The sequence below is a fragment of the Rhinolophus sinicus genome, chromosome 17 (assembly GCF_057876585.1).
Source record: "Rhinolophus sinicus isolate RSI-liver-muscle chromosome 17, RSI-T2T, whole genome shotgun sequence".
In the NCBI taxonomy this organism is placed as follows: domain Eukaryota; kingdom Metazoa; phylum Chordata; class Mammalia; order Chiroptera; family Rhinolophidae; genus Rhinolophus; species Rhinolophus sinicus.
In genome coordinates this window covers 60,950,635-60,977,084 of record NC_142517.1, presented here as the reverse complement: position 1 = coordinate 60,977,084, position 26,450 = coordinate 60,950,635, and the positions used below count along the sequence as shown (strand labels likewise).

At 36.4% G+C, this 26,450-nt stretch overlaps 1 protein-coding gene across 1 annotated transcript in view; it reads right to left on the bottom strand.

Moving 5' to 3' along the window:
• Positions 1–8,824: 8,824 nt before the first annotated feature.
• CCDC14 (coiled-coil domain containing 14) overlaps positions 8,825–26,450 on the bottom strand; it is a 38,340-nt gene continuing 20,714 nt past the window's right edge. Inside the window, exons 10-13 of the mRNA XM_019738991.3 lie at positions 18,446–18,528; positions 16,354–16,572; positions 16,145–16,277; positions 8,825–10,450 (exon numbers count right to left, since the gene is read on the bottom strand). Coding sequence (XP_019594550.3) covers positions 9,514–10,450; positions 16,145–16,277; positions 16,354–16,572; positions 18,446–18,528 — 1,372 coding nt within the window. The 3' untranslated portion in view covers positions 8,825–9,513. The remainder of the gene's footprint in view (positions 10,451–16,144; positions 16,278–16,353; positions 16,573–18,445; positions 18,529–26,450) is intronic.

Below are 26,450 nucleotides of genomic sequence, written 5' to 3'. Positions count from 1 at the left end.
GTCTGATAAGTGTTTTTAATTTAGTTTTATTTTTCTATTTCTTTTTTTTCCCCTCAAAATATTTTAATATAGATCCTCTGCTCATACTTCTTGATAACTCACTTTTTTGAAACAGATAAGGAAGGTTTTTCCAGATCAGCTATTTGCAGAATTCTTGTAAGAAGGGTTGGACTTTTCCTTAACATTGTTTTGTGTATTTATTTTAGTGTTTACTTCTCCACATGACAATAGGCATCTATGTCCACCTGTTCCCCCCACCCTCCCATGTAAAGCCTATGGATCTTCTTCCCACGGTCATAAAGTAAGCATTTAAAACTGTTCTCTCTGGGTGAGCTGTTCATCAGAGAATAGTACTCTGCCAGCTCTTTCTGTTTGCTATCTGGAGCATCCCCTCTCTGCTTCCTTTCCTATGTACCCTGCTTGATTACTACTGCTTTTGGCAGTGCTTCTAGCTAATTTGTGGCTTGGTTTTAGAGTGCTCTCCTAGTTTCCCCACACAAATGGAGTTTGTACTCCTCTAGCTGGTTTTGATTTCTACAAAGGAAGGGGAAAGGGGCAACTTTACACGACCATCTTCACGTTGAAATCCAGTGGAAGCTATCATTTCAGTGTGAGAATGAAATAAAAATATTTACTTTTATTTCAGAGAGTCACCACACAGAGATACTATTTGGAAGTGACATCAAATAAATATGGAAGGCACCTAAGATATGAGTGTGAAAGGAAGAGAGAGAACAGCAATCCAAAGCTAAGATTCTACATGACACCACCATGGTGTGAGGGTGTATCAGAACAATGTGCCTAGTTCCTGGGGTGTTGGGAGACTTCTCCTTGGAAAATGTAGCATTTTGAGCTGGAGAGGGTCTTTGAGATCAGATCCCCTCATTTGGCAGGTCCTTGGGCTCTAGTTCTCTCAAGGGCACACTTTGTCTTCTTTGTCTTTACATGCTCAGAGAGCAGCATAAATTAGAGTTAATACATTATAAATGAATGAAGGGCACATAGAATATGAAGACAGTCACTAGGTCACGATTCCTGATTCAGGGCTCTTGCTCTTCTAATGCACCGTTAATACGAACTTTGCCACAGACTAAAATATCATTGCCTGTTTCAGTGTCTCATCTTCATCAGGGACCTATCATGACCTTTTCTCAAACTTTGGTCAAAGATACAAAACTACAACTTAAATTCACATATTCTTTCTGGGTAAGTCAGGCGTTGAGAGGAGTTGCTTTATGTGTTAGTCATCCATCATTACAGAAATATGACCTGACAGATTTTTAGACTAATTGGGAGGGTGGGAGAGAAGAGGTGATGACAGTGGTCTGAGTCTCTGGTGAAAAAAAGGATCATTAGCTTTATGGTGGGGGAAGTGTAGAATCGTGGGATATATATAGGTCGTGGCTCTAAATAGTGAAGCCCTACTTACTCAAATATTTATTTACTGACTTGTTCTAGTCTGTCTCCTCTTCCACCAACCTATCTCCCTATCCAAAGATAGCAAGTCTGATAATATTGACAGACCTAAAAAAAAAGATTAATTTTCTCTCCATCCATTGAGGCTCTGGATTTGAAATTTTATTTCTCCTTCACTCATTTCTTCTTGCCAAACCACAAACAAACTACTACCCTCCAAGAGGATCTGTTCTGCTTGTTTTGGAGCTGCTCACTTTTAAAATATTTGATTCTGGTCTCCTACCCCATTCTGGGCCTAGAGCTCACAGCCAAGTGCAGAATAATCTCGAAAGGATGATGGGGTGAAAATATGTACCTTGGCTGTATGCCCCCTACTGAGCAGTGGGCAATACTCCTTGTTATAGACTTGACAAATGTGTAAGTCTCCAGTTCCAAAGGGGGACCATGTTTTCCTCCTGCATAGCTTGTGATACAAGGAGACCTCTACATGTCTCCTTGAGAACTTCATGGAGAAATGAACCATTTCAGACTGAACAGAAGATAGTCCCGGAAATGTCAGAATGCACTGTGAAGGTCAGTGTTAATGGGAGAAAAACTCATGTAACTTTCTCCATCTACTTTAAAAATAGATGGAATTGGCTGAATGACAGGTGGGAAATTTGTTTTACTAGCACCATGCCACATGCTAAACAGATTTTAAGAGCATTGTGTGCCTTTCATTAAGCAAAAGTAAAACCTTAAGTGTCTAGTACAGTACACACACATACGAGGTCTGCCAATTAAGTTCGCGAACTCATCCTAGAAAAAGTGCTACCTACCTCATTGCTGAATATCACTATCACCTTCGAAGTGCTCCTCTCGGGAAGCTATGCACCGATGCCAGTGCCTGGCCCATCCTTTAAAGCAATTTTGGAACTCTTTCCTGGAATGGCCCTCAGAGCTGTCATCCTATTATCCTCGATGTCCTGAATGTCATCAAAATGTCTTCCTTTCAATATTTCCTTTATCTTTAGGTCAAGAAATTAGTCATTGGGGGCCAGATCAGGTGAGTAGGGAGGGTGTTCCAATACAGTTATTTGTTTCCTGGCTAAAAACTCCCTCATAGACAGTGCCGAGTGAGCTGGTGCATTGTCGTGATGCAAGAGCTCCTTTGGGACCATTTTTGCACACACCTCTCATACCAGGATTTTCAGTTAAGATATTCCTGACTGTTTCTCTATCGATGTTTACTTGGTCTGCTATGCTTCTCACAGTCAGCCGATGATTTTGACTCATAATTTGACAAATTTTTGCAATATTTTTGTCAGGTCTGCTCGTTACTGGCTGCCCTGCCCTCTCCTCATCAGCAACGCGTTCTCTCCCCTCAGAAAAAAGTTTAGTCCATTTGTACACTGCCGTTTTCTTCATGGCATTATCCCCATAAACTTGGACTAACATGTCCCTGATTTCACTTCCACTCTTGCCAAGTTTAACAAGAAATTTAATGTTTGTTCATTGCTCTAATTCAAGCTCAGACATTCTTGCGACGGCACACAAAAACACAAAACAATAATGAACGCCACTCAGCAAGACACCGCCACATGTCGACACAAACACAGCTGTGAGACACTGATATACCAAGGTTATGAAACCTTCCCGAGCTGTTTGTACAGTGCTGCCAATGTAAGTGCACGGTGGCAAGTTCACAAACTTAATTGTCAGCCTTTGTATATACGAGTATATACACATAGACTACCTATATACCAGGTGTGCCAAAAAAATGTATACAAGTGGACACTTTGGTCAACATTGCTCAAGCAGTAGTTCCTCGTAATCAGAAGTGTCTGGACACTGATGGCAACCACTTTGAGCACCTCTTGTAATTGCAGAAGTCACACGTGACTTGTATTCATCTTTTGTTATCGGTCTATATTATTACAATTTTAATAGTTTTTCCTTTCTTAAAATGTGTATACATTTTTTTGGCATCTTCTATATAATTAATGATCATTAGCATCTATTTAGTGGTTATAGTTCACAAAGCATTTTCACTTATTTAATCCTTGCAGCAAATCTCAGAGGGAATTCCCTATTATTAGACCATGTTAGTAGAGCAAGAATGGCATACAGCTAGATTCTAGTGACAGATTTCAGGCCTCATGGGTTCAAATGGTTATGAGATTTGTCCGATAGTGGGAAGATAACATAGTGAAGAAAGTGGACTGAGAATCACAGTATCTGGTTCAAAACGTTAGCTGTGTGACCTTGAGCAAATGTCTTTAATATTTTTTGGTTTCAGTTCCCATTACTTCTAAAAATGAGATTAGATCAGATGAGCATAGGTCCCTTTTAGCTATAAAAGTCAATGTCTGTAAAAAGAAAAGCAACAGTTATCCACCATGTTTTTATACTGGGAGTACTTTAATCTTCTAAGTAGGGAATGCTAATAGAAATGGTGATGTTTAAAAATTAGTCCTGAGATAGATGGAATTATTCATAGAGACACCAGCAACGTCACAGCTTTTTTGAATCATATGTGACAAATAATGACCTTCCTTCTTTCTATAAATCTGCTCTGGAGTTGGCAGGGCCATCCCATTGATTGGGAGAATGGCCTGCCTATAGAGTTCTAAATACCCTAAGCAGAATCTCATGGCTGACTAATTCAAAGAAATGTCCTGTCAAAATGCTAGAATACATTATTAAAGTCAAGCCGTGGAGTGACCATAGAGAACTCATAGTCAAATTCTCGCATTGTGTAACTGGAAAGCAAGGTTCGTACATAAAAACTGCAGCAGAAGCCATGGAAGAACCTAGGTCTCCTGATTCCTAGTCTAGCTCGTCTTACCATTCTTTGTGGCCTTTAAGACCTGGCTTCAAGGAGAACACTTCGAGTTTGTGGTAAACGTGAGCTCTTCCTTTAGGGGTAACTGAGGCCACTTGTTTGGTCAGGCAGAACCTCAGACTGTGAGGAACTGCTCATTTCTAGCTGGACAGGACCTGGGCCCCGGAGCTGAGAATGAGGCCACTCAGCACTGAGAATGACAACGTGAGTATTATCTGGAAACTGACTACAGCCCTAATATGATTTGCAGTAATATAGGTATGATGACCAAAAATAGCCAACTTAACCTTTGTCCATTTAAAAACGACTTTATTATTATTTTTATTGTTATTATTATTTTTTACACCTGAATAGGAATTTATTCTGCGGAGTTGACTGTGTATATCAGCAGCCATCTCAATATGTGGAAATGATGACTGGGTTCCGGTTTTTGGGTTTTTTTAAAGTTTATTGGGGTGACAATTGTTAGTAAAGTTACATAGGTTTCAGGTATACAATTCTGTAATACGACTTGAACAAGATTACAGGAAATGATAATCTAATTGTATTTTCTTAATCACATCACATCTGGAGTTCATTGCTCATTGCTGGATTTAAATGTTAAGACACGGACAAACTGGAGGACATCAAGAGGCCAAGAAGAATGGTGAGGGCTCTTAAATGTTGTCATGAGTCAGACTGTTCAGTGCCCTCCAGTTTTCAAAGGGCTTTTTCCTACATTTATCCTTCTCATAAATTGATGAGGGAGGCTGGTAGGATAGGTTATCCCTGCACTGGTGATATAGTTAATGTTTCTGCCGTATCTCTTCTCCTAAATATTTAACAATGTATGGTTTCTCCTTAGAACAAGCAGTAGTGTGAAATGTTTGCTAAACAAAAGTGACTTTTCTTTCAGAAGTAAATAATAGGAAGAAAGCACAAAAGTTACAGGAAGACTAATGCAAAGAGCTTATATGTGTGCATTAAAGCTAGAAAGAAGCTGTTGCATGAACTTACCAACACTAAGTGAAATCAAGTGAAGCTTACATGACCATTTGTCAGAGATTTAGTTAAGTCCAACAAGAGTTATCAACTGCCTATTATATGAAAGACACCAAGTGTCACAGCAGGTGTCAAAGATGAAGAAATCCTGGTCCCTGACTTTAAGAACCATACAAGGTAGGAAGGTTGACACCTGTGGAGGTGCATACATCAGTGGAGGTACATACAAGGTACAGAAGTAGTACGAGGGGCTTGAAGCATGAGTAAGAATTTGTCGTCAGGAGCCTGGGCAAAAGGGCAGTCCAGGCAGAAGGAATATACATGGTGCGTTTGGTATCGTACCAGAATAGGTATCACTGTAGGACAGAGTCCGTCTTTGGCTATGAGAGTGAGATAGGTGACTTCTAACATCCTTCTGAAAACTCAATTTCTAAGCCCTAAAACCCCTAAAATCTTATCATATCTGATAACAATTTTCTGGAAGGTCCTACTTGGGCCCACTGCTTTAAATAAAATAGCGACCAGTTCTCCACAAGAGGTATACAAAAACATCAAAATACAAGGTGCAGTATAATTGTAGAAATCATTCGTTTAAGCAATTTTGAGCATAAGGACATTTAGAATTAACAGATTTGAAAAATGATTGTTAGCTAGCAAATTAAATCCAACTTTATCTAGTGGTATGCTTAAATTCTGGACATCATTTCTGAGAAGGGGCCTCTTACCATAATTAAAACTTAAGGCAATTCTGCCATTCTTTGGCAATTCTCCCTTTACCAGTTTTCTTCACAGTATTTATCATGTTTCCCTGAAAATAAAACCTAGCTGGACAATCAGCTCTAATGCATCTTGTGGAGCAAAAATTAGCATAAGACCTGATATTATATTATATTATATTATATTATATTATATTATATTATATTATATTATATTATATTATATTATATAAGACCTGGTCTTATGTTATAGTAAAATAAGACTGGGTCTTACATTAATTTTTGCTCCAAAAGACGCATTAGAGCTGATCGTCCGGCTACGTCTTATTTTCAGAGAAACATGGTATCACTATACGTTCCTTTACTTGTGTCCCACTGTAATGTAAACTCCTTGAGGACAGAGAATATCTCGTTTTGTTGTATTCTCTGAGCTCAGATTAAGACATGGCACATATTAGAGCTTTCATTTATTTCATTCATTGAATGAATGAATGAATCTGTAGCTGAAGGGGTTAGCCCACATGAGCACTAGATACGTACTTGGTAAGATGTGATTTGGCTGTATGCCCTTTCTAACTAGGCTATGCAAGCATGCCCTACTTCCCATGTAGTTTAAGCAGGCCTTTATAACCTGTAAGGCACTTGACATAAATGCTACCCTTAGTGAAAAGTAAAGATTTTTGAAATATTTACTAGCTCCAGGGTGGTGGCCAAGTACTTTGGCTTTTTTAGCTCTGCCCCTAGGATCTTTACATTTGGTCAAATAGAATCAGATTCTTTCATCTTCAATGGTACACAAATGCTAAATCCATTAACAGTTTGTACATTACCACCACAGATCCAAGAAAGGACAGCAGAATAGTGACAAAAGGCTGGAGGATGGTTTTCCCTCCTCTACACCAGTATCTATCAGGAGATACTGAATTCGCCCTGGCAGAGGTTAGGGGACACTCCACTAATATGTCTCTCACACTCTGGGACATCTGAAAAGCATTTGTGAGACAGCTGGGATTTGGACGAGACTGACTGTTTTGAGACTACAATGGGCAGTTGTACTCACTCCTGGTGTGCAGAGCTAGACGACTCCTGAGAATGGGCACCCTTTCTCTCTCTCCTTTTTATCCAACTCCTCACTTACAGTTCTGTATTAAGACTCAACTTGGGATTTGTTAACTTGGGACTTAACAAATCTTGGACCTTATTTTTTATTTGCTCAGTGTGACTCAAACTGATCAAATTGGAAATCTTGGAGTCATCTTTGAATTCCCCTTGTCTTCCACTTTCTATTAAGTCACCACCAAGCCTATTGAACAGTTTTTCAGTTTGTCTCTCCTTTTCACTTTTATTGCCAAAGGCTTGTCAGTTTATGTGTGGACTACTGCAACAGCTTTCTAAGTGGTCTCCAATCTCTCCCTTCTCTAGTCCTGATTTACCATCACTCTGTGCAATTCTAAGAACACCCAATTTCATCTGGTGATCCTCAATTAAAAAAAACCAAAACACTATCACCAAAGATACCCAAACACCCAATGACTTCATGTTTAATGGTTGTTCCTCAGCCTGGAGCTACAATCTAACCCCCAGACTTCTAATTGTGTAATCAACATCTATTATTACCATTATAATATGATCTTGACCCTTCTGGTTTAGTCAGGTTGATGTTATTATCTACCATCCTCTTAATATTCTACCCAAACAACCCCCACATTTTGTGATAATGAATTTCTGTGGGGTAAACATTTTGAAGATATTCACAGGATTGTCCAAATCCTATACATTACTTAAGATCCAAATGAAACCTCTTCTAAGTTTTCTCCTACCACTTTTTTTTTTTTTGCCTTCCTTCTTCTCTAAATTTCTATGAAATACAGTGTCTCTTCCATCCATTTTGTTAGGGTCATATTCCACCTTGAAATTTAACTGAATTTTTTCATGTTTCTATGCCATGTATGTCTTATATCAAATAAATAGTCCCTCAAGGATTTTCCAGTCTCATTTTTCTTCAATCAAATTATTAACCCCTAATTAAATGAACTCATAAGCAGCTTAAAATTGTCTTTGCGCATAAGAATGCTCATCCTGTAGTAAGAGTAAAATAGGACAATCTTCTTGTATCATCATATAATAATCTTAAGAATGTACTTCTGCATATGAATAACAATTGAATATTTGGGAATATACAGATCACACAATTTTCTTCCTTGCTTTATTATCTTATACTTGTGAACTTAATATGTTAAAGAGTTGTGGCCTGTTAGCTTGTGTTATCATGAATACTCCATACAAATCCCCTACCTGACGTCATGTGTTTAGTGGTTGGGCAACCACTAAATGAATTAATTGATGAATTAATTCATGAAGAAAATTAATCACTGGAAGTAAGAAAAATTAAAAGTATTAATGGACAATTCTGTGAAAATAGCCTAGAATTCACCTAATATTTTCAGACTTAAGAAATCTCTATTTATAAAATGTGGACCTGTCAAAGAGGTTATACCGGGTTACTTCAGAAGCTGCAGCACCAATGCTTAACAAAACTGCAGGAAGAGGTTCTGGGACCAGCAGAACCCTCTTTAATGCTAAAGCTTGCCCAAGCACTAAACACATGACGTCAGGTAGGTGATTTGTATGGAGTATTAGTGATAACACAACACTCAGCTTCCTAAGAGTTACAATGTGCTACTTACATGGAGAGAAGAGATACTGAGTAGTTAAGTGGTGTTAGTACAGAGCAGCAGAGTCCAACCTGGTTCATATTATTTATAGAGAACGTTCTCAGCTCAAGTGCTGAAAAAAAAATTAGTCCAGAAAGGCAGAATTAAAACCAGTGCAAGATTTACAAACTCCATCACATTCAAATATACAAGTAGTAAGGATAAAACACAAATAAACATTACTTTTTTATTAAAATAACCAAAGTGCTCAAACTGAAACTTACCTGTTAGCAATTCTTTTATGAGTCTGACTTTATTTTTTAAAGGCCTTAAACATGCATTCAGGATAAAAATAAATAAAAGTGCTAGTTTTAAGAAACCATATGCTAACTTAGTATGTTACCTATATTTTATTGGACCAATCAATATTTTTTAAGAGGTGGAATACTTTGTGTCTTAAATATTTATACATCTCACTAAAAATACTAGCCTGTAGCACGGAACATCCATATAAAAACACAATGCCGTTAAAAAAACCAAAAAGGAATCCATAAACTCTAGGTTGAATATATTTTACCCAGAGACTCCCTTCCTATTATCCTTTAGGAAAACCAGAATCCTTCCAACCTGCACCCTCTGCCCAGTAGGGTAATAAAAGACCTCTGACTGCTAAGTACTAAAATAAAATATTATATATAATACTTCCCTAGTTATCCACGACTTTCTTCTTTCAGCAAACGTCAGTGTAAGATGACTTCTTTCATAAGTTCCACTGTGTCAATATATTCCAATAAATTTATTATTCATTTTTTCACACATAATTAATATAAAACATCACTTCTCTAAAGAAATTTAAAATATACATTCAGAGTAACCAAGTTCTATTCTTTAAAAGAAGCCCTTGATCCACTTTCTTCTGAGTTCACTTCTCCGTAAGACCAGCCCTCAAGGACTCCTGGAGTCTAGCGATGTTGGCATCCAGCGCTGCCAGGCCATTTCGGAAGTCTTGCTCGTCACGAGACGTGAATGTTGAGAAAGAAGAGATGCTCCAGTCAGATGTCAGGTCCGAATGTAAAAAGCTACTGTCGGAGACAGCACTGCTTTTCGCTTGAAAGCGGCTGCTCTGACAAGTGGAGGGGCCGTGATGCACGGCCGGTTCCTGTGGCTCCTCTGTGGCCACGGGGATCTTGCAGATGGCTTCCTTTATTTTTTTGAGGAGCTGCTTGTCCTCTATGTCAGCTGTTCTGGCCAGTTTCTCAGGTGCATCTTCTGCTTCCTTTCCGAGAGAAGAACAAACTCCGGGTGCACACAATTTCTTTTCTTTTTCAGAGACAAGTCCACTGTTGCTGATCAGCTTTGGCGGAGCTACGCTGACCTGTGGCTGGGGGGATAACCTCTTAGACAGTGCTGCCTTCCTTTCAGAAGTGCTTCTAGCAAATGGAATGTAAATTGTATTATCCAGATTACACTCATCTTCTATTAAAGTCGTCATTTCGCTTTCCTCACCGGAATCCTGTTTGGGAAGGGTAGACAAGATTCCAGGGGCAGGTACTTCCTCTCCGCTCCCAGGGTCACTATGCGGAGCGCCTTTGGAAGGCAGAACGTTTTCGTAGGGACTATCTGGCACTGTGTTCTCCTCACTCTTCATTGTAGAAAGCGGCTGTGAATGTGTAAAAGAGGGATCTGCTTCTAACTTATTTAGGTAGCTCATTATGGAAGTGTGAGCTGGGATTGGGTCATGTTGAGGCTGTTTTTCATAAATGTTCAGAAGTGATTTGGTCAGATTATTCCCAGGCTTGCAGCGAGCAGTGTCCATACTAAGATCTGACAGGAGCTTTGCCATACTGCTCTGTAAAGTTCTGTTAAGAAGAATTTAGCACACTAATTATTTTTTCACCCATTTCTTTCATTTATTTATATATACCTCATCTTTAAAAAAAAGGATTGGAGGCAAGTGTCTGGCTCTTACTATGGAGAAGAGCAACTAAAAGCACAAAATCAAAGAATACTCTCAGGAAAGAGCAAATTAAAATAACAAATGATGAAAGATCTTGGTTTGCATCAAATCTAGCATTATTATATCTAAAATATTAAAAGGAGAGGCTCGGAAATTTTTTTCTCTTAAGGTATACAGATGCTTTATTCTTGAGCAACATTGCAAAATGTTAAATATACTACTCATTTGATAGTGGATTTTGTTAGTAATTAAGTTATTTCTCTTTATTCAAAAAATATATGCAAAGGACACTGGAACAATACTGGGAAAAAAAGGGTGGTTCGAATATCATCTGGCATAAATAAGTATAAGCAACAGCTAAGTACCAGGAAAAGTGTGATGTAAGGAAAACCACACAGGATTTGAAGTCAGACAGAAATGGAATCAAATCCTAGTGCCATCACTAGCTCTTGGGCAAGTCACTCAACCTTTCTGAATCTCAAGTTTCCCAATTGCAAAATGAAGATACCTACTTCAGAATTACAATGAACATTAAATATGATAAAATAATAAAACCTAAGGGTGAAGTGTGCTAAGCACTTCATTTAATGGCAGCTTTTATTATTAGTCTTATTAAAGCCATTTTATACCAAGCTTTAGTCTATTTGAATTCAATCGCATAAGTTCTTACACATTGATAAGAAAAAGAAACGCACCAATTTAAAAAAGAGACAAAGGACATCAACAGGTGATTTTAAAAGATTGCAACTAGCCAATAAGCATGTTTTAAAAGTTCGACTTTTAATCAGACAAATTCAAATTTTTAAAATGTGACTTTTTTTGCCTATTAAATTAACAGTAAAATAAGCCCTTGTGAGAGAAACGTGGAGAGGCAGGTACTACTGGTATAGCTCTCTGGAGAGCACACTGGCAATACATCAGAAAATTTGTATGTGCCACACCTTTTGAGTCACCAATTTGCACTTCTAGGAATTTATCCTACTGATAAATCTATCCTACACAAGATGCTGTACCCAAAGATATAAGTTGCAATAAAAAATAGACAGGCTTAATATTTTTATCTTCAAATACAGTGGACTGATTTAGGTAAATTATCGTATAACTGCACCACAGCCATTTACATTCCTGTTGTACAGAATATTGATGGGGAAATGTGCGTTATATGAGGTTAAATTAAAAAGAGCAGGCTATAAGTAACATGCATACAATACTATTTTTGTAAAAGCAATCACGCACATCCAAATAATGTACCAAAAGGAAATGTTTATACTAAACAGTTAGTAGTGATTATACCTCTGGATGTAGAATGAGTGATTTTTTTTTTGCTACGAAAGAAAAAAATTATTTTTTCCAACTTGGCTTACACCATAATCTTAAACATGCTCTATTTTGAGTTCTGATTGTTGTTCAAATGGCAATGGCTCCTGCCATCTTTTCTCATAACTCTTCCAAGAAGCTAATGAGCTATTATTAAAAGACAAAAAATATGCTATAGGTACATATCTTTAAAGGAATGCTATAATAAATAATGACCCATTAATTAATCCGATCAGAACTGCCTACTGAAGTTTTCATTTATTTTTTGAAAAGGAAGACATGTTGAGCTCTCTTTCTAGACTTAAAAACGTTATCTTTGCTATGGACAAAATCAGTGATAAAGAAAGGAAGGAAGGGACAATGACATCAATAACAGCTTAATCTATGGAAATTAAAGATTCTGATGTATAAACAAAATATATCTCACCACTGTTTCTGAAATTAAAAGAAAAATCTCTAATTAAAGAGATGAGACTATGCCAAAATTTTAAAGGTAGCAAAGCAAGCATTTAAAGAGCAACAAAGTGGATATATCTGTGTTCGTATTAGTTGGGGTACAGCTAAACACGTTGACTTTTAATGCTTAGAAAATTAGCACAGACAAGGTTCTTTCTTGGCTAGTTATAAAAATATACTAATTTACATAAATTTCAGCACTTGGAAGAGTGCTCTTAGAAGCTATTAGAAGATTTACTATTTCTTTACTGAAAATATATTCATTTTCCCCACATTTTTAATGGTTTTATATGTATTGTGGTAAAATCTAAAAAAAAGGATAAATACGTATTTCAAAATTATTGAAGTTTGGAGAAGGGACAGAGAGGTCATTTAGGATATTTGGTTAAACCTTGAATGTGTTTCTAGTGCCAGTAGTCCTCCCCAATAGTCGGAGAAAGGCATTCAGAAATTTTGTGAACTCTCTCTTCCAAGAGATTATTTAAAACACACATACAAAACACATACACCTAGCTAACTGAGGTAGAGTACTATAGGGAAGAGGGATGGGGTAGATGAATGTGAAGATTTATCTGGACTGTCGGATGTTGCTGCTTTACCTTCTAATGTCAAAGTCAAAGTAAAGTGGTGACGGTAGCCCAGCTATAGGATTGTACTGCAGATGTTCCTAATGAATTGAACTGCATAGGATGTCACCAAACATATTAATACTATAAATCACCAACGTGGGTGAATTTAGATACAATTAAGCTCAAAGACAGGCCTGTTGTTTTGTTTTGATTTTTAATTTAAAGGACAAAACAAAAATTGCCATCAATGGGTATATGCACTTGCATTTTGAGGCTGTTACTCAATCTTCAGAAAATGTAGGGGTACTATTACCCCTTATAAGACACTGTGCTAAGCCAGCCCATTTAAATCATTCTATAATCATTTAAAGAGTCTAATGGGTGAGCTAGCAGTCATGAGGCAGGATTTATGCCAGCATAAAAATAAAAGGTCCTTGACAACAATGGAAAAATGCTGACAGGGAAATTCTTGAGTCTTAAGAAAAAGAGAGCAAAACATCTATGTCTAATAGGTCAGACATAGTCTGTTTAAGAGTAGATAATATACAAGAAATAATGAGCTTTTTCAGTTCCGATGCTTCTAGGTTAGGATAAATGTTAAGAAAAGGTTCCAGTTACAAGCGAATCCTTTTTCATTCCTAATAAACACTGGAAAAGGCAGACTGTGTGTTATTTTGAAAGAATGAGCAGACACAAAGGTATCCTCTACAAAGGTAGAAAAATCTCTCAATAATGGGTCATCTTCTCTCAGAGAGAAGCTGTCCTTTCAAAACAGCAAACAAGGCTAAAGAGGGAATCTGAAAAATTGGCTCAGGTCCTAGCTCAGGCACCAACTAGCTGTGAAAATCAGGTTAAGTTCCTTAATTTCTTTGGGCTTGTATTTATGCTAATTTCTAGAATAATTATACTATTACAAATTCTGAAAACTGTTCTTACAGTTTTGTTAATTTTCTTCTCAAATGCACCACACATGTTAAAAGTTTTTAGTCTAGTTTATTCTTAAAAAAAAGATGTATCTCCCTACATAAATAATCAATGCACTAGAATAAGCTTTCTGCTTCATGATGCGGACATTTAGCAACTAAAATGTTTAAATATTTTTGTTTGTGTTTTACACATATAGGTATATTTGGAACTTAATATATAATAAATGTTTGTTGAATAAATGAATAAGCAAATGAATCCATCTATTTATCCACCCATATCCCAGGTAGAAAAATGCTAAGGTTTACTTAGAGTACATTAGGCATGGAGTTATTACCAGGAATAAACTATCCTATTATAGCTAAGGCCATGACATGTGAAAGAGTGAAAGAAAACATGTCTAGGAATTAAGAGATGTGCGTTGTAGTCCCAGCTCTGTTATTCAATTTGTATTAATATTTAATTTGCATGGTCCCAGTTTCCCCATCTATGAAAATGCAGATATTAAAATCTTCCCTCTGTAGACAGGGGAGAGAGGACTTTTTTTTTTTTTTTAAATCAAAGTACTTTATAAATAAAAGATAACATCAGCTTCTGATTTCATGCCCGTAAAGGAGCAAGATTTTGTGGTATGAAGAGAAAAACTGTGAGAAGAAGAGTAAACTCCCAGGGAACCAGATTCTCTGCTTCACTCTCTGTTTGAGGCTGAGAACCAAGCCCCTCGCTCCCAGTGACACTGAAGCAACCGCGCATGGACCTGGACCCTGCTCACTTGTGTCCTTTTTCTTTTCCAAACGGACTATATATCAATACACTTTTTAAAAAGTTGGAGATTAAATTTATATACTATAAAAGTCATCTTTTAAAAGTGTACAACTTAGTGGGTTTTAGTATTTTCAGAGTTGTACAATCATCACCTCTACCTAATTTCAGACATTTGCATCACCTTAAAAAGGAACTCTGTACCCATTAGCAGTTACACCCTAGTCTCCCCTCTCTCCCCAGCCCTGGGCAACCACTAATCCACTTTTTGTTTCCATGGGATTGTCTACTCTGGACATTTCATATAAATGGAATCCGTACAGTAGGTAGCCTTTTGTGACTGGTTTATCATAAATATTTGATAACAACAGACTTTTCACCCCAAAAGTACTCCTCAGAAATGAGATGCTTTTTCTTTGGAAACCTTATAAAGGCTTTCATAAGACAGCACATTTTCTCAATTATTTTATTTTAAATGAGAGTGGTATAGGCCAACATTTTAGGAACTTTGACTAGAGCCTAATTAATTATAACACTACATGAATATAAGAAGTGTCTTTGCTTTTCCTACTGTTCAATAAAGTTTGAATAAAATTATTCTTTGAAATATGAAAGTGGATGAAAAGCAATATTTCTATGCTAACATAACTTCTACAAAGTCATTTCAAATGTTTACAAAACTAAATGAATAAACTAAATAATATATATATTACTATTTCATCTATTTTTCTCCTAAAAGTTTATAATTCAAAATGGATCTGCTCATTTAAAATACAAAGGAGACTGTTTTCTATTCAAAATTGTTTTATATTTAGAACTATGAACTTCCAGGATCACTCAAAGGCGCAGTCAGATGTGACGATATGCAGGCCTAAAATAACTGACTTCTGGGATTTTAAAAAGTAGTTAAAAATCCAAATCTTAGCAAATGTCTCAAGAGAAAACTGAACTATATAAGTGTGTACCATATAAAAATTGAGTAATGCACACCTGAAACTACTAATAAAAACAACTGAGTGAGGTGATTTTATTTATTTGAGTAAGGAGAACGAAGGGATCTTAGGGGTTGCTGCCATCTCCCTCATTTTACTGATGAAATGCGTGAGGCTCAAAGAGGCTAAATGACTTACCCAAGATCATATGCTAGGAGGGCTTACTGTGCTAGGTGCTTATCCTGACATTTCTTAGTCCCCCTATCAACCGTATTTAACGTTACGGCTCAGGTAAATAACTTGCTCAACGTCACATAGCTAATACATGGTAGAGCTGGGATTCCACTCAGGTCTCTCAAACTTCAGAGCCAGAGCGCTCTTAACCATTTTGCTATACAAGTCTTCAGCTCCTCATCACGGCCCTTTTCCTGGAATCACATGACTTCAAAAAGCATTTAGCCAGGTTCGAAATTTCTAAACTAACTTAATTGGAGCAACAACAATAAAAATCATTAGAAATTAGCAAAAAATTGATAAAATAAGAGAAAAAGGGAACAGTCAGCAGTTCTAAAATTATTTTGAAGCTCATAGATACATCTAATCAAAGGAATAAGTTATTCAAATAGCCAGTATTACCTGGTTAAGTCTCTCAGTCGAGTCACCTCGGCATCACGCTGACGTAATGTTATTCCCAATATCTGATTTTCCTTTTCAGCAGCTTCTAACTTAAACTGGGAGCTTTTCACATTGACTAAGGCTTCCTCCAATTCTAAAACGACAAACAAGTTTCACTTTCCTTACTCCTTTTTAAAAAATGTGACCATAACTACAGTTCAAATACGTACCAATTTTTATTCTAGTTGTCTCAATGTCAAATTGCTGTTTATTATCAAGTATAGTTTGATCTTTCTCTTTAAATATATCAGCAAATTTTTTGTTTTCATCTTTCTGATTTTCAATCACTTTTAAAAGCTCTTCATTTTTACTCTGTAGTAATTCCTGGCTCTTCAATGACTCCTGTAATTGATTCTGCAGTGACTTATTCAATGATTGAAGAGAAAACACTGTAAGACAAAACAGATCAAATAATTACTTCCCCAATTTAAAAAGTACATACTTGAGATCTGTTTTTTAAAAAAGAAAAAGCTTAGAATTTATTGATTTCACTTAACAATTATGTGCTTGAGCACTTCTATGTTAATACTAAATGTATTTTGTAAAATTGTTTGGCAGAAGCTATGCCTTCCTTCTCCAATTGATATTTTGGGCATTAAAAAAGATTTTTTTAACCTTTTTTAATGCAAGAATAATACATGCACAAAAATTTTAAAAGTTCCAACACCACGAAATACCAATGATTCTCTGTGAAGAATCTCTCTCCCATCCCACCTCCACTCTCCCCCAGAGATGAACACTATTAACTTTGGTATCTTTCTTGAAAACATTTTTGCAAGTAATACATATTTAAACATAAATTAATCATACCACAGTATAGCCATAGTTTCTAACCTTGCCTTTTCCCCCCATAAGATTTTATGTATCAGCCATATATCTATCACACTCTTTCTAACGGCTATAGAAGTATGTGATACCATTTTTTTAAACAACACAGGCTTGAGTGAAGGCTTACTTTGTGTGAAGCACTATAGTAGAATTGGGGCACACAGTGGTGAACAACAGAGACATGGCCCACACTCTCATGGAGCTGGCAACAAACAAGTGATTATAAGTAGCAATAAATGCTCTCAAGGAAACAATAAGTAAATGCGTACAGAATAAAAAGACATAAGCTAGTTAGAGTAGGAACCACTGATATCCCTACTTCCCATCTGGGCCTCTCTCCCCCGCATCCTCCCTACCCCCATCATTTATTCAGAGCAAAATTCCAGTGATCTTTTCCAAAATTATTCTGAAGTTGAACACTTTTATGATGTGCATATTCTGTTGGGTGCTCATATTTTTCTTATTCCTTTGTAAGAGGAATAAAAGAAAATTAAGCCTTTGTCATATCACGTTTGCCATTTTGTTGATGCATTTTGAATGTATTTATAATTTTGCTGAGCAGAAAATGGAAAACAAAATTTGGGGGGGTGGGCATATTTTATCAATCTTTTCCATTTTGGCATCTGAGTTTCTGTCAGGCTTAGGAAATGTCCTCCCCAACTCCCCAAAAAAGTTCTCATCCTTCCCTCTAGTACTATTAGTTTTTGTCCTTTTCCTTTTCTTTGACTTTAAGCTATGTGATCCATGAGGACAATTTGGCAATAGCTGTCAAAATTCCAACTGTATATACCCATTGGCTCTTCATTTCTGCTATAATCAATAAAAACATTTGCTCACACATGTGCACAGACATATGTGCAGCACTGCTGGCATTGAGAAAATGGGGAAGTATCTAGATACCTATCAGCAGAGGACTTTAAATGCATAATCCTATAAGCAGAATATCCAAGTAGTCCTTAAATAGAAATAAACATGTTTATATATTTTGATAGAGAAAAATATCCACTACGTGTTAAGTAAATACAAGCTACAAAAGAGTACATACCATACAAATCTCATACAAATCTCATATATACATACATATATATATATAAATCTCATTTCTACAAAAAGCAAAGTATTTACATAGTTCTATTAGTACCTGTCACATGGTAGCTACTCAGTAACTATTTGTGAAGTAAATCAATCATATAGCAACAGAAAATATGTGAAAGGAAATACAGCCTTTTTTTAAAATGGGGCACATGGATTTTTTATTTTTCTGTTCCTATACTACTTTAAATTTTAATAAGGAGTATTATTCCTATTTTTAAATTTTTTGATTAAAAAATAGTCCATTCAAGACAAAGATATAATTAAGAAAGTTCAATTCTTTATCAATATTTCCAGAGCCACAAAGAATTTACCATCAGTTCTTAAAGTTCTTTTACCTACATTCAAGGTTACATTCCCATGAACTAGATGCCTTTCGAGTTTTTTCTTGTTCTCTAAGTTGCTGGTTCAAAATTCTCAACTGCCTAAGGAAATAATAAAGATATATGAACATAAATACAAGAATCCCAAGCTTATTTAACAATGTACATTTGACAGTCTATTTAAACAGATAATACAAATGATGGCATCCAGGAGGACAGCAGAAGTCCATCTCAACCCTAAAACAAAAGACAAAAACCAAATAAAACCACACTATTATGTATAGGTCTGAGATAATTTTAAAAGATTGACGGGGACAGCATAAAACTTCTCTCTAGGGAAAGGTGAACTTCTCTGATTTTTCCTCTTTTCTTTTTTGTTCTCTTATCTTTTCAATCAATAATATCTTTGTTTTCCTATTTCTTTCATTTCCTATCTCCTCTTGCTGTTTTCTTCTGCCTTGATTCTCTGTATTTTCTCTATACTATAGTAATGATCTACTTTTTAAAAGATACGTCATAACTATGAACTAGAATACCTACAGGAACTGACTGCTATCAGACATCTATCTGCTTAGTTTGTCACACACTGAAAAAAATTGGGAAATGCAAATCTATACTTCTAATAATTTCTTTATTAGATGGAAAAGTTAATGGTCTAATTTAAGTAAAGAGAATAATAAACAGCAACTTTGCCCTACAATGAACTTCCTAATATGTAGCTGCTTCACAAATAGAAACATACAAAAGGAACTAAAAAAGTGTTTTCTTTAAGTCTAAGAAGTTAATACTAAAAAAGGTTATCTCTAATATCAGTCCAGAATTACTTATCTGAAAATATTCTGCATTAAAGTATTTGTTCTTGTTACGAATCTAAAATAATAGTGCCCTACCTCACAACATTTATATGTATTAATTCCAGATGGATTAAAGAGCTAAACATAAAATATGCAAACAAACCCAACTATGCAAGCTTCATGTGGAAATCTACATAACCTTGAAGTAGAAAGGCATTCCTAAACAAGACTCAAAATCTAGCAACCATCAGGGGAAACAATGAAGGATTTAACCATATGAAAATTTGAAACTTGTTCTAGAATTAACAATCTAGAAGAAAACAGTTTCTACATATATAAATGACAAAAGGTCCAAAACATTTAAAGAGCTCTTATAGAATAGTTAAGAAAGGCAGAAAAAAAGTGACCAAGGAGATACATAAATATGAGAAGATCCAAGATGGTGGAGTAGATAAACATTGTGCCTGTTTCCTTCCATGAACACATTAAAATTACAACTAAATTATAGAACAATCAACCTGGAGAACCATCTGAAGTCTGGCTGAATATAAGTTTTATAACTAAAAATATAAAGAATAAGCCATGTCAAGACTGGTAGGAGGGGCAGAGACACAAAATGGGATGGCCCCAAACCTCCGGGTGGTAGTTGAGAATCAGCGGAGGAGGTTCCCCCAGAGGAGTAAGGGACCCAAGCAACACATCAGGCTCCCCAGCCCAGAGTACTGGTAACAAGAAGAGGAGCCCCCACAACCCCTGGCTGTGAAAAACAGTGGGGATTCTGATCATCCACGTGGGATGAAAGGCTGCGGGAAATGCAGACATCTTCGGAAAAGACCCGCACACAGACTCACTCACCGGCCACTCACCCTGGGGTCTGGCAAAGGGAAGGTGACTTGGGGATCAGAGGCACTGGCCTCGGTATGCTCTGAGACTTTTGCTGAGTATCTCTAGGCTCAGCACTGGCACCGAACCAGAATCTACATTAACCTGGTAACCACAACTCTTCCCACTCTAGTGACTCCCTGAAACCCTGCCTCACCCAATTTGTGTACTGCTAGAGGTTTTATTAGTGGCTGAACCTTAAGGGAGCTGGCAGGTGGCAGCGGGCTTCAGGGTGTCCTGGTTTTTTGTGGAGCTACCTCAGGCCAGGTACTGGTGGCAGACATCCTCAGTTCGCAGCACAGCCTCTCCCACACGTCTCCAGGTTTAGCACAACCAGCGAACAACTGCAGACGACTTTGCAGCTCATACCAGGGTAGTCCCCAGCAGGTCACAGGTAGTGGGTGACCTGGGCCTGCACCGGAGCCACTCCCAAGAGGTCCCAGAACCAACATACTTGGAGGCTGGCTTCAGACTACAGAACACCGCCCAATTAGTCCCACAAGCAGTACACAGAAAGGGAGGTATCAACAGGCACCAGAGTCTCCTGGAGGAGAATCCCACTCAGTGAGGGGATCCCCCTGTACAGCAGCCCATAAGCTGTGGATGTGGCCAAACCCCACAGCCAACCAGCCTGAGGGCCAATCCCACCCACTGTCATGCCAATAGCACTCAAGACTCAACTATAACAGGAGGGCACACACAACCCACAGAAGGACGCTCCTGGAGCAAGCAGAGCAGGTGACCAGGCAAACTGTGCCAGGGCCCCACAGGGCACCTACTACATATGCCCACCCAGTCACGACTGGGAGACATAGCAGATCTACATAATATAAAGAAACAAACATAGAGAGGCAGCCAAAATGAGGAAACAAATGTGTCCCAAATGAAAGAACAGGAGAAAACTCCAGAAAAAAAACTAAACAAAATGGAGGCAAGCAAACTACCACAGACAGAGTTCAAAACAATGGTTATAAGGATGCTCAAGGAACTTAGTGGGTACTTCAACAAAGAGATAGCAAGCATAAAAAAGGACATAGAAACCATAAAAAAGAACCAGTTAGAAATGAACAATACAATAACTGAAATGAAGAATTAACTAGAAGGAATAAAAAACATGAGGATAGTTTAAGAAACCTCAGGGATAACATCAAGCATAACAATATTTGCATCATAGGAGTACCAGAAGGAGAAGAGAGAAAGCAAGGGATTGAGAACATATTTGAAGAAATAATGACTGAAAACTTTCTTTACCTGGTGAAGGAATTAGACATACAAGTCCAGGAAGCGCAGAGAGTCCCAAATGAGATGAACCCCAAAAAGGCCCACACCAAGACCTATTATAATTAGAATGTCAAAGGTTAAAGACAAAGACAGAATCCTAAAAGCAGCAACAGAAAGGCAACTAGTAACTTATAAGGGAGCTCCCATTAGATTGTCAGCTGATTTCTCAACAGAAACTTTGCAGGCCAGAAGGGATTGGCCTCACATATACAAGGTGATGAAAAGTCAGGATCTACGACTAAGACTCACTCCTCTACCCAACAAGGCTATCATTTAAAATTGAAGGATGGATAAAGAGTTTCCCAGACAAGAAAAAGCTAAAGGAGTTCATCACCACCAAACTAGTATTACAAGGAATGTTACAGGGCCTTCTTTAAGAGGGGATTAAAAAAACAAACAAAAAAAAACATCAAAATTATGAATAATAAAATGGCAATAGTTACATATCTATCAACAATTACTTTCAATGTAAATGGATTAAATTCTCCAACCAAAAGACATAGGAGGGATGAATGGATAGAAAACAAAACCCTTACATGTGCTGCCTACAAGAGACTCACTTCAGATTGAAACACACACAGACTAAAAGAAAGAGATGGAAAAAGTTATTTCATGAAATGGAAATGGGAAAAAGAAAAGCTGGAGTAGCAATACTTATACCAGACAAAATAAACTTCAAAACAAAGGCTATAACAAGAGACAATGAACAACCCAGTAATCCCACGTTTGGGTATTTATCCTAAGAACCCAAATGCTACTTCGAGGTATATGTGCATTCATACGTGCATTGCTTTATAATGGCTAAAATGTGGAAGCAGCCTGGGTGTCCATTGATGGAAGAAAGGATAAAGAGGAGGTGGTACATATATACAATGGAATATTGCTCAGCCATAGAAGAGAGTGGGTTCTTGTCACCTGCGGCGGCATGGACGGACCTGGAGAGTATTCTGGAGTAGAGTGAGAGACAGAGAAAGACAGATGCAATGTGATTTCGCTTATATGTGGAATCTAAAGAACAAAATAAATAAAACAGAAACACACGCATAGATACAGAAAACATTTTGAAGGTTGCCAGAGGAGCGGGGGTGGGGGGTTGGGAGTGTGGGTGATAAAAGGGGAAGGGATTAAGAAGTACAAATTGGTCGTTACAATGTAGTCATGGGTACAGCATAAGGAATATAGTCAATAATATTGTAATAACTATGTACAGTGTCAGATGGGTACTAGATCTGTTGGCATGATAGATGGGAGGGGATTGGGGGCAGGGTAAAAAAGAAGGGATTAAGAAGTGCAAATTGGTAGTTAAAAAATAGTCATGGAGATGTAGAGTAAAGCATAGGGAATATAGTAAATGATATAGTAATAACTATGCCAAGTGCCAGGTGGGTACTAGACTAATCAGGGGAATCACTTCTTAAATTATATAAATGTCTAACCACTATGCTTTGTACCTGAAATTAATATAAAATAATATTGAATGTCAACTGCAATTGAAAAATTAAAAAGAGGGGAAAAGGTGAAGGGGAATAAGAGGCCCAAATTTTCAGGTATAAAACAAATAAGTCACAGAGATGTAATGTACAGCATGGGGAATATAGTCAGTAATATTGCGATAACATAGTACAGTGTCAGATGGCTGCTGGACTTATTGTGGTGATCACTTCCTTAGGTATATAAATGTTGAATAACTATGGTGTACCCCTGAAACTAATATAATATTGCATGTTAGCTATATGTTTAATAAAAATCTTTTTTAAAAAGTGACCAAGGATAAGAATGGGCAATCACATAACAAAACTGGCCTATAAGCATTTGAAAAATGCTTAGTCTCATTAGTATGAGGAAATGCAAGTTTAAAACGGGAGATATTCTATGGCCATACTATTGGCAAAAATAAAAGGAAATAACATTATTTGTGGGTGAAGGCAATGTTATAAAGGGCAATGAATTGTCTCAATTGAGGGAGTCTATTGGTGTAGCCATTTTGGATGGCAATTTGGCAGTATCAAACAAAATGTAATTGTTCCAGCACTATTTATTGCAAAGATGATTCTTTCCCCATTGAATTTCTTAGGCATCTTTATCAAAAATCAGTTATCTATATGTGTGAGTTTGTTTTTCGACTCTTATTCTGTTTCAATTATCTATTTGTCGACCTTTATGCCAACACCATACTGTCTTGATTACTACAACTTTATGTCTTGGAATAGGATAATGGCAATTTTTCCCAAAATTGTTTTGGTTATTTTAGATTCTTTGCATTTCCATATAAATTTATAATCACCTTTCTACAAATATGCCTGCTGGGGTTTTCACTGAAATTACATAGGATCTATAGATCGTTTTTGGGAAAACTGACATCTTAACAATAAGTCTTATAATCAATGTATCTGGTTTATCTCTCACTTATATATCATAGGTCTTCTTTAATTTCTGTCAGCAGTGTTTTGCAGTTTTCAGTGTATAGGTCCTGTACACATCTTTTGCAATTTATCCCTAAACTTCATATTTTTTGATGCTAATATAAATCATATTGACTTTAAATTGCACTTCAGATTGTTCATTGCTAATACATACAAATATAATTGCCTTTTGTATACTGATCTCATATCTTTCAACCTTGCTAAGCTCATTTACTAATTCTAGTAGCTTTTTTGTAGATTCCGTAGGATTTTCTACAGAGACTATCACGTCATCAGCCAATAAGGCAGTTTTACTTCTTTTGTTTCCAATGTGGCTGGCTTTTATTTCTTTTTTTTTGCCTTATTGCACTAGTTAGACCCTTTAGCACAATACTGAATAGAATAATTATTATTTGCTGTATATCATTCAGACATTTTTCTAGCATAGACAGAAAAATTAGGTAAGCAGAATTAAAACCAATGGGATGATATTACAAATGCTATTTAAAAATATTTTGTGTTCAGTTTAGGATTACGTGATTTTAACTGAAGGAAAAGTAACAAGTGGAACGAGAACTCATTAATGAACTTTAGGCAAATATCTCTCTACTTTAAAAAAACATTATTCCTAAATAACCTAAAATATAGGAAATAAAATTTACATTGTCAAGGTTACTAACATTCTATTCTGTAACTATATTTTCCATAGTTGTCTTAGTTCTATACATAAATTCAATGTTCATCTCTAATCCACTCCTTTATGTGAATTCATCTCTTGGTTTACTGGACTTTGATATTGAATAATTTTTGTTTGTTTGGTTTTAGACTCCAAGGGTACTGTATTTCCTAAGTTCTTGCATACCTGAGAATATGATTGCTGCCTTTACACTACAAGGACAGATGGATCACATACTTAGATTCTTAGGGCATACTTTTTCCCTTAGAACTTTGTAAATGATGTTCTATGATCTTTAAGCAATGACTATAGCTGTGAAAAGGCTGAGGCCAGCCCACAATTTTTCTCTTTATACATATTTTGCTTTTTTATTTTGAGTGTCTATAAAAGTTAATTCTATTTTGTCCTTAAGGTGTAGTAACTTTATCAGTTTATGTCTTGGTGTTAATTATTTTGATAGTTTTTTTGGATCCTCTATGCAACTCCTTTCTGGACACAGATCTTTAGATTAGTAAATTTTCCTTTATTTATATATACAGAGGGTGCCAAAACAATGTATACATATTTTAAGAAAGGAAAACTGTATTAAAATTGTAATACTCAATATATACCAATAACAAAAGATCAATACAAGTCACATTTGACTTCAGCAACTAAAAGAGGTGCTCAAAGTGGTTACCATCAGCATCTAGACATTTTTGATTACAGCAAACTATTGCTTGAGCAATGTTGACCAAAGTGTCTACTTGTGTACGTTTTTCTGGCACCCCCGGTATTTTAAGGTTGTCTTTAATCTTTTGGTTCCGTTCTCTTTTTCAAGAACACTAATTATGCCAATTTTGCCTTCTTTTGTTTCTCTTCCATATGTATCATCTTATTTATACTAATTTTTAGATTATTCTTTTTCTATTTTGTTTTGTATTATTTCTTGAAACATATCCACCACACATTCAATCTCCTAACAAATATTTATTAGAGTGAGTGCTAGGCACAATTCTCAGCACTAAAAATGCAGAAACAAATAAAAGAGACAAAAATTCAGCCTTCTCAAATTCAGAGATACAAAGGAGAACAGGTTACTAGGGGCTGTGGGTGAAGGGAGAAGGGTATTACTGTTTAATAGGTACAGAGTTTATACTGGGGATGAAAAAGTTTTGGATATAGATAGTGGTTATAGGAACAAAGCATTGTGAATATACTTAATGTCACTGATATGTACACTTACATATGGTTAAAAAGATAAATAGTCATATATTTTACTACAATGAAAATAAATTAAATTATTTTTAAAGGGGTTTGGGAAGGGAAGTAAGCTAAGGCTGGGAGGAGACACTAAAGGAATTTAATAACAACTGAAACAAAGATTACTTTGGGGAAGAACAGCAAAAGCCAATAAAAAACAAAAAAAATTCAGCCTTCCTATTGCTTAGGTTCTTATGAAACATAACATCCTTGACACTTTATGTTTGCTAATTTTTTTTGTTTGTTTCTAATGGGGCTTTCAATTTTTGTAATACTTTTTGCTTTTCTCTTTTATTTTGCTGAGCTCATCTAATTTGTTTCTTCTCTTTTTACTGCCTTATGTTCTTTAAGCATTTTCTCAATTTTTCTTTTCCTGCTTCTATGGATTCCATAATTTCCTGGAGACTTTAGAATACCGTTTCAAGTTTTCCTGGGTTTTCTTTGGGTGACTCATCTTGTGATGTTCATTCTTGAACCTACCTTTGTCCCTTTTGTCAGTTTATTTATTTTGAATGTTATGCAAAGATCTCTCCTCCTATAAACTTATTTCTTTCCATAGGTTTTGTAACATCACATAGTTTTCCTACTACTTCCTAAGGTGTTCCTTCTCGGGTTTCTTTCACAGGCTCTTCTTCCTGTTCTTTCCCTAAACGCTGTTATTCCCCAGCAATGTACCCTTGGCTGTGTTCACATTCTATGAATTTACCACTTCTACACTGATAACAAATCACTTGCTTATAATCACCA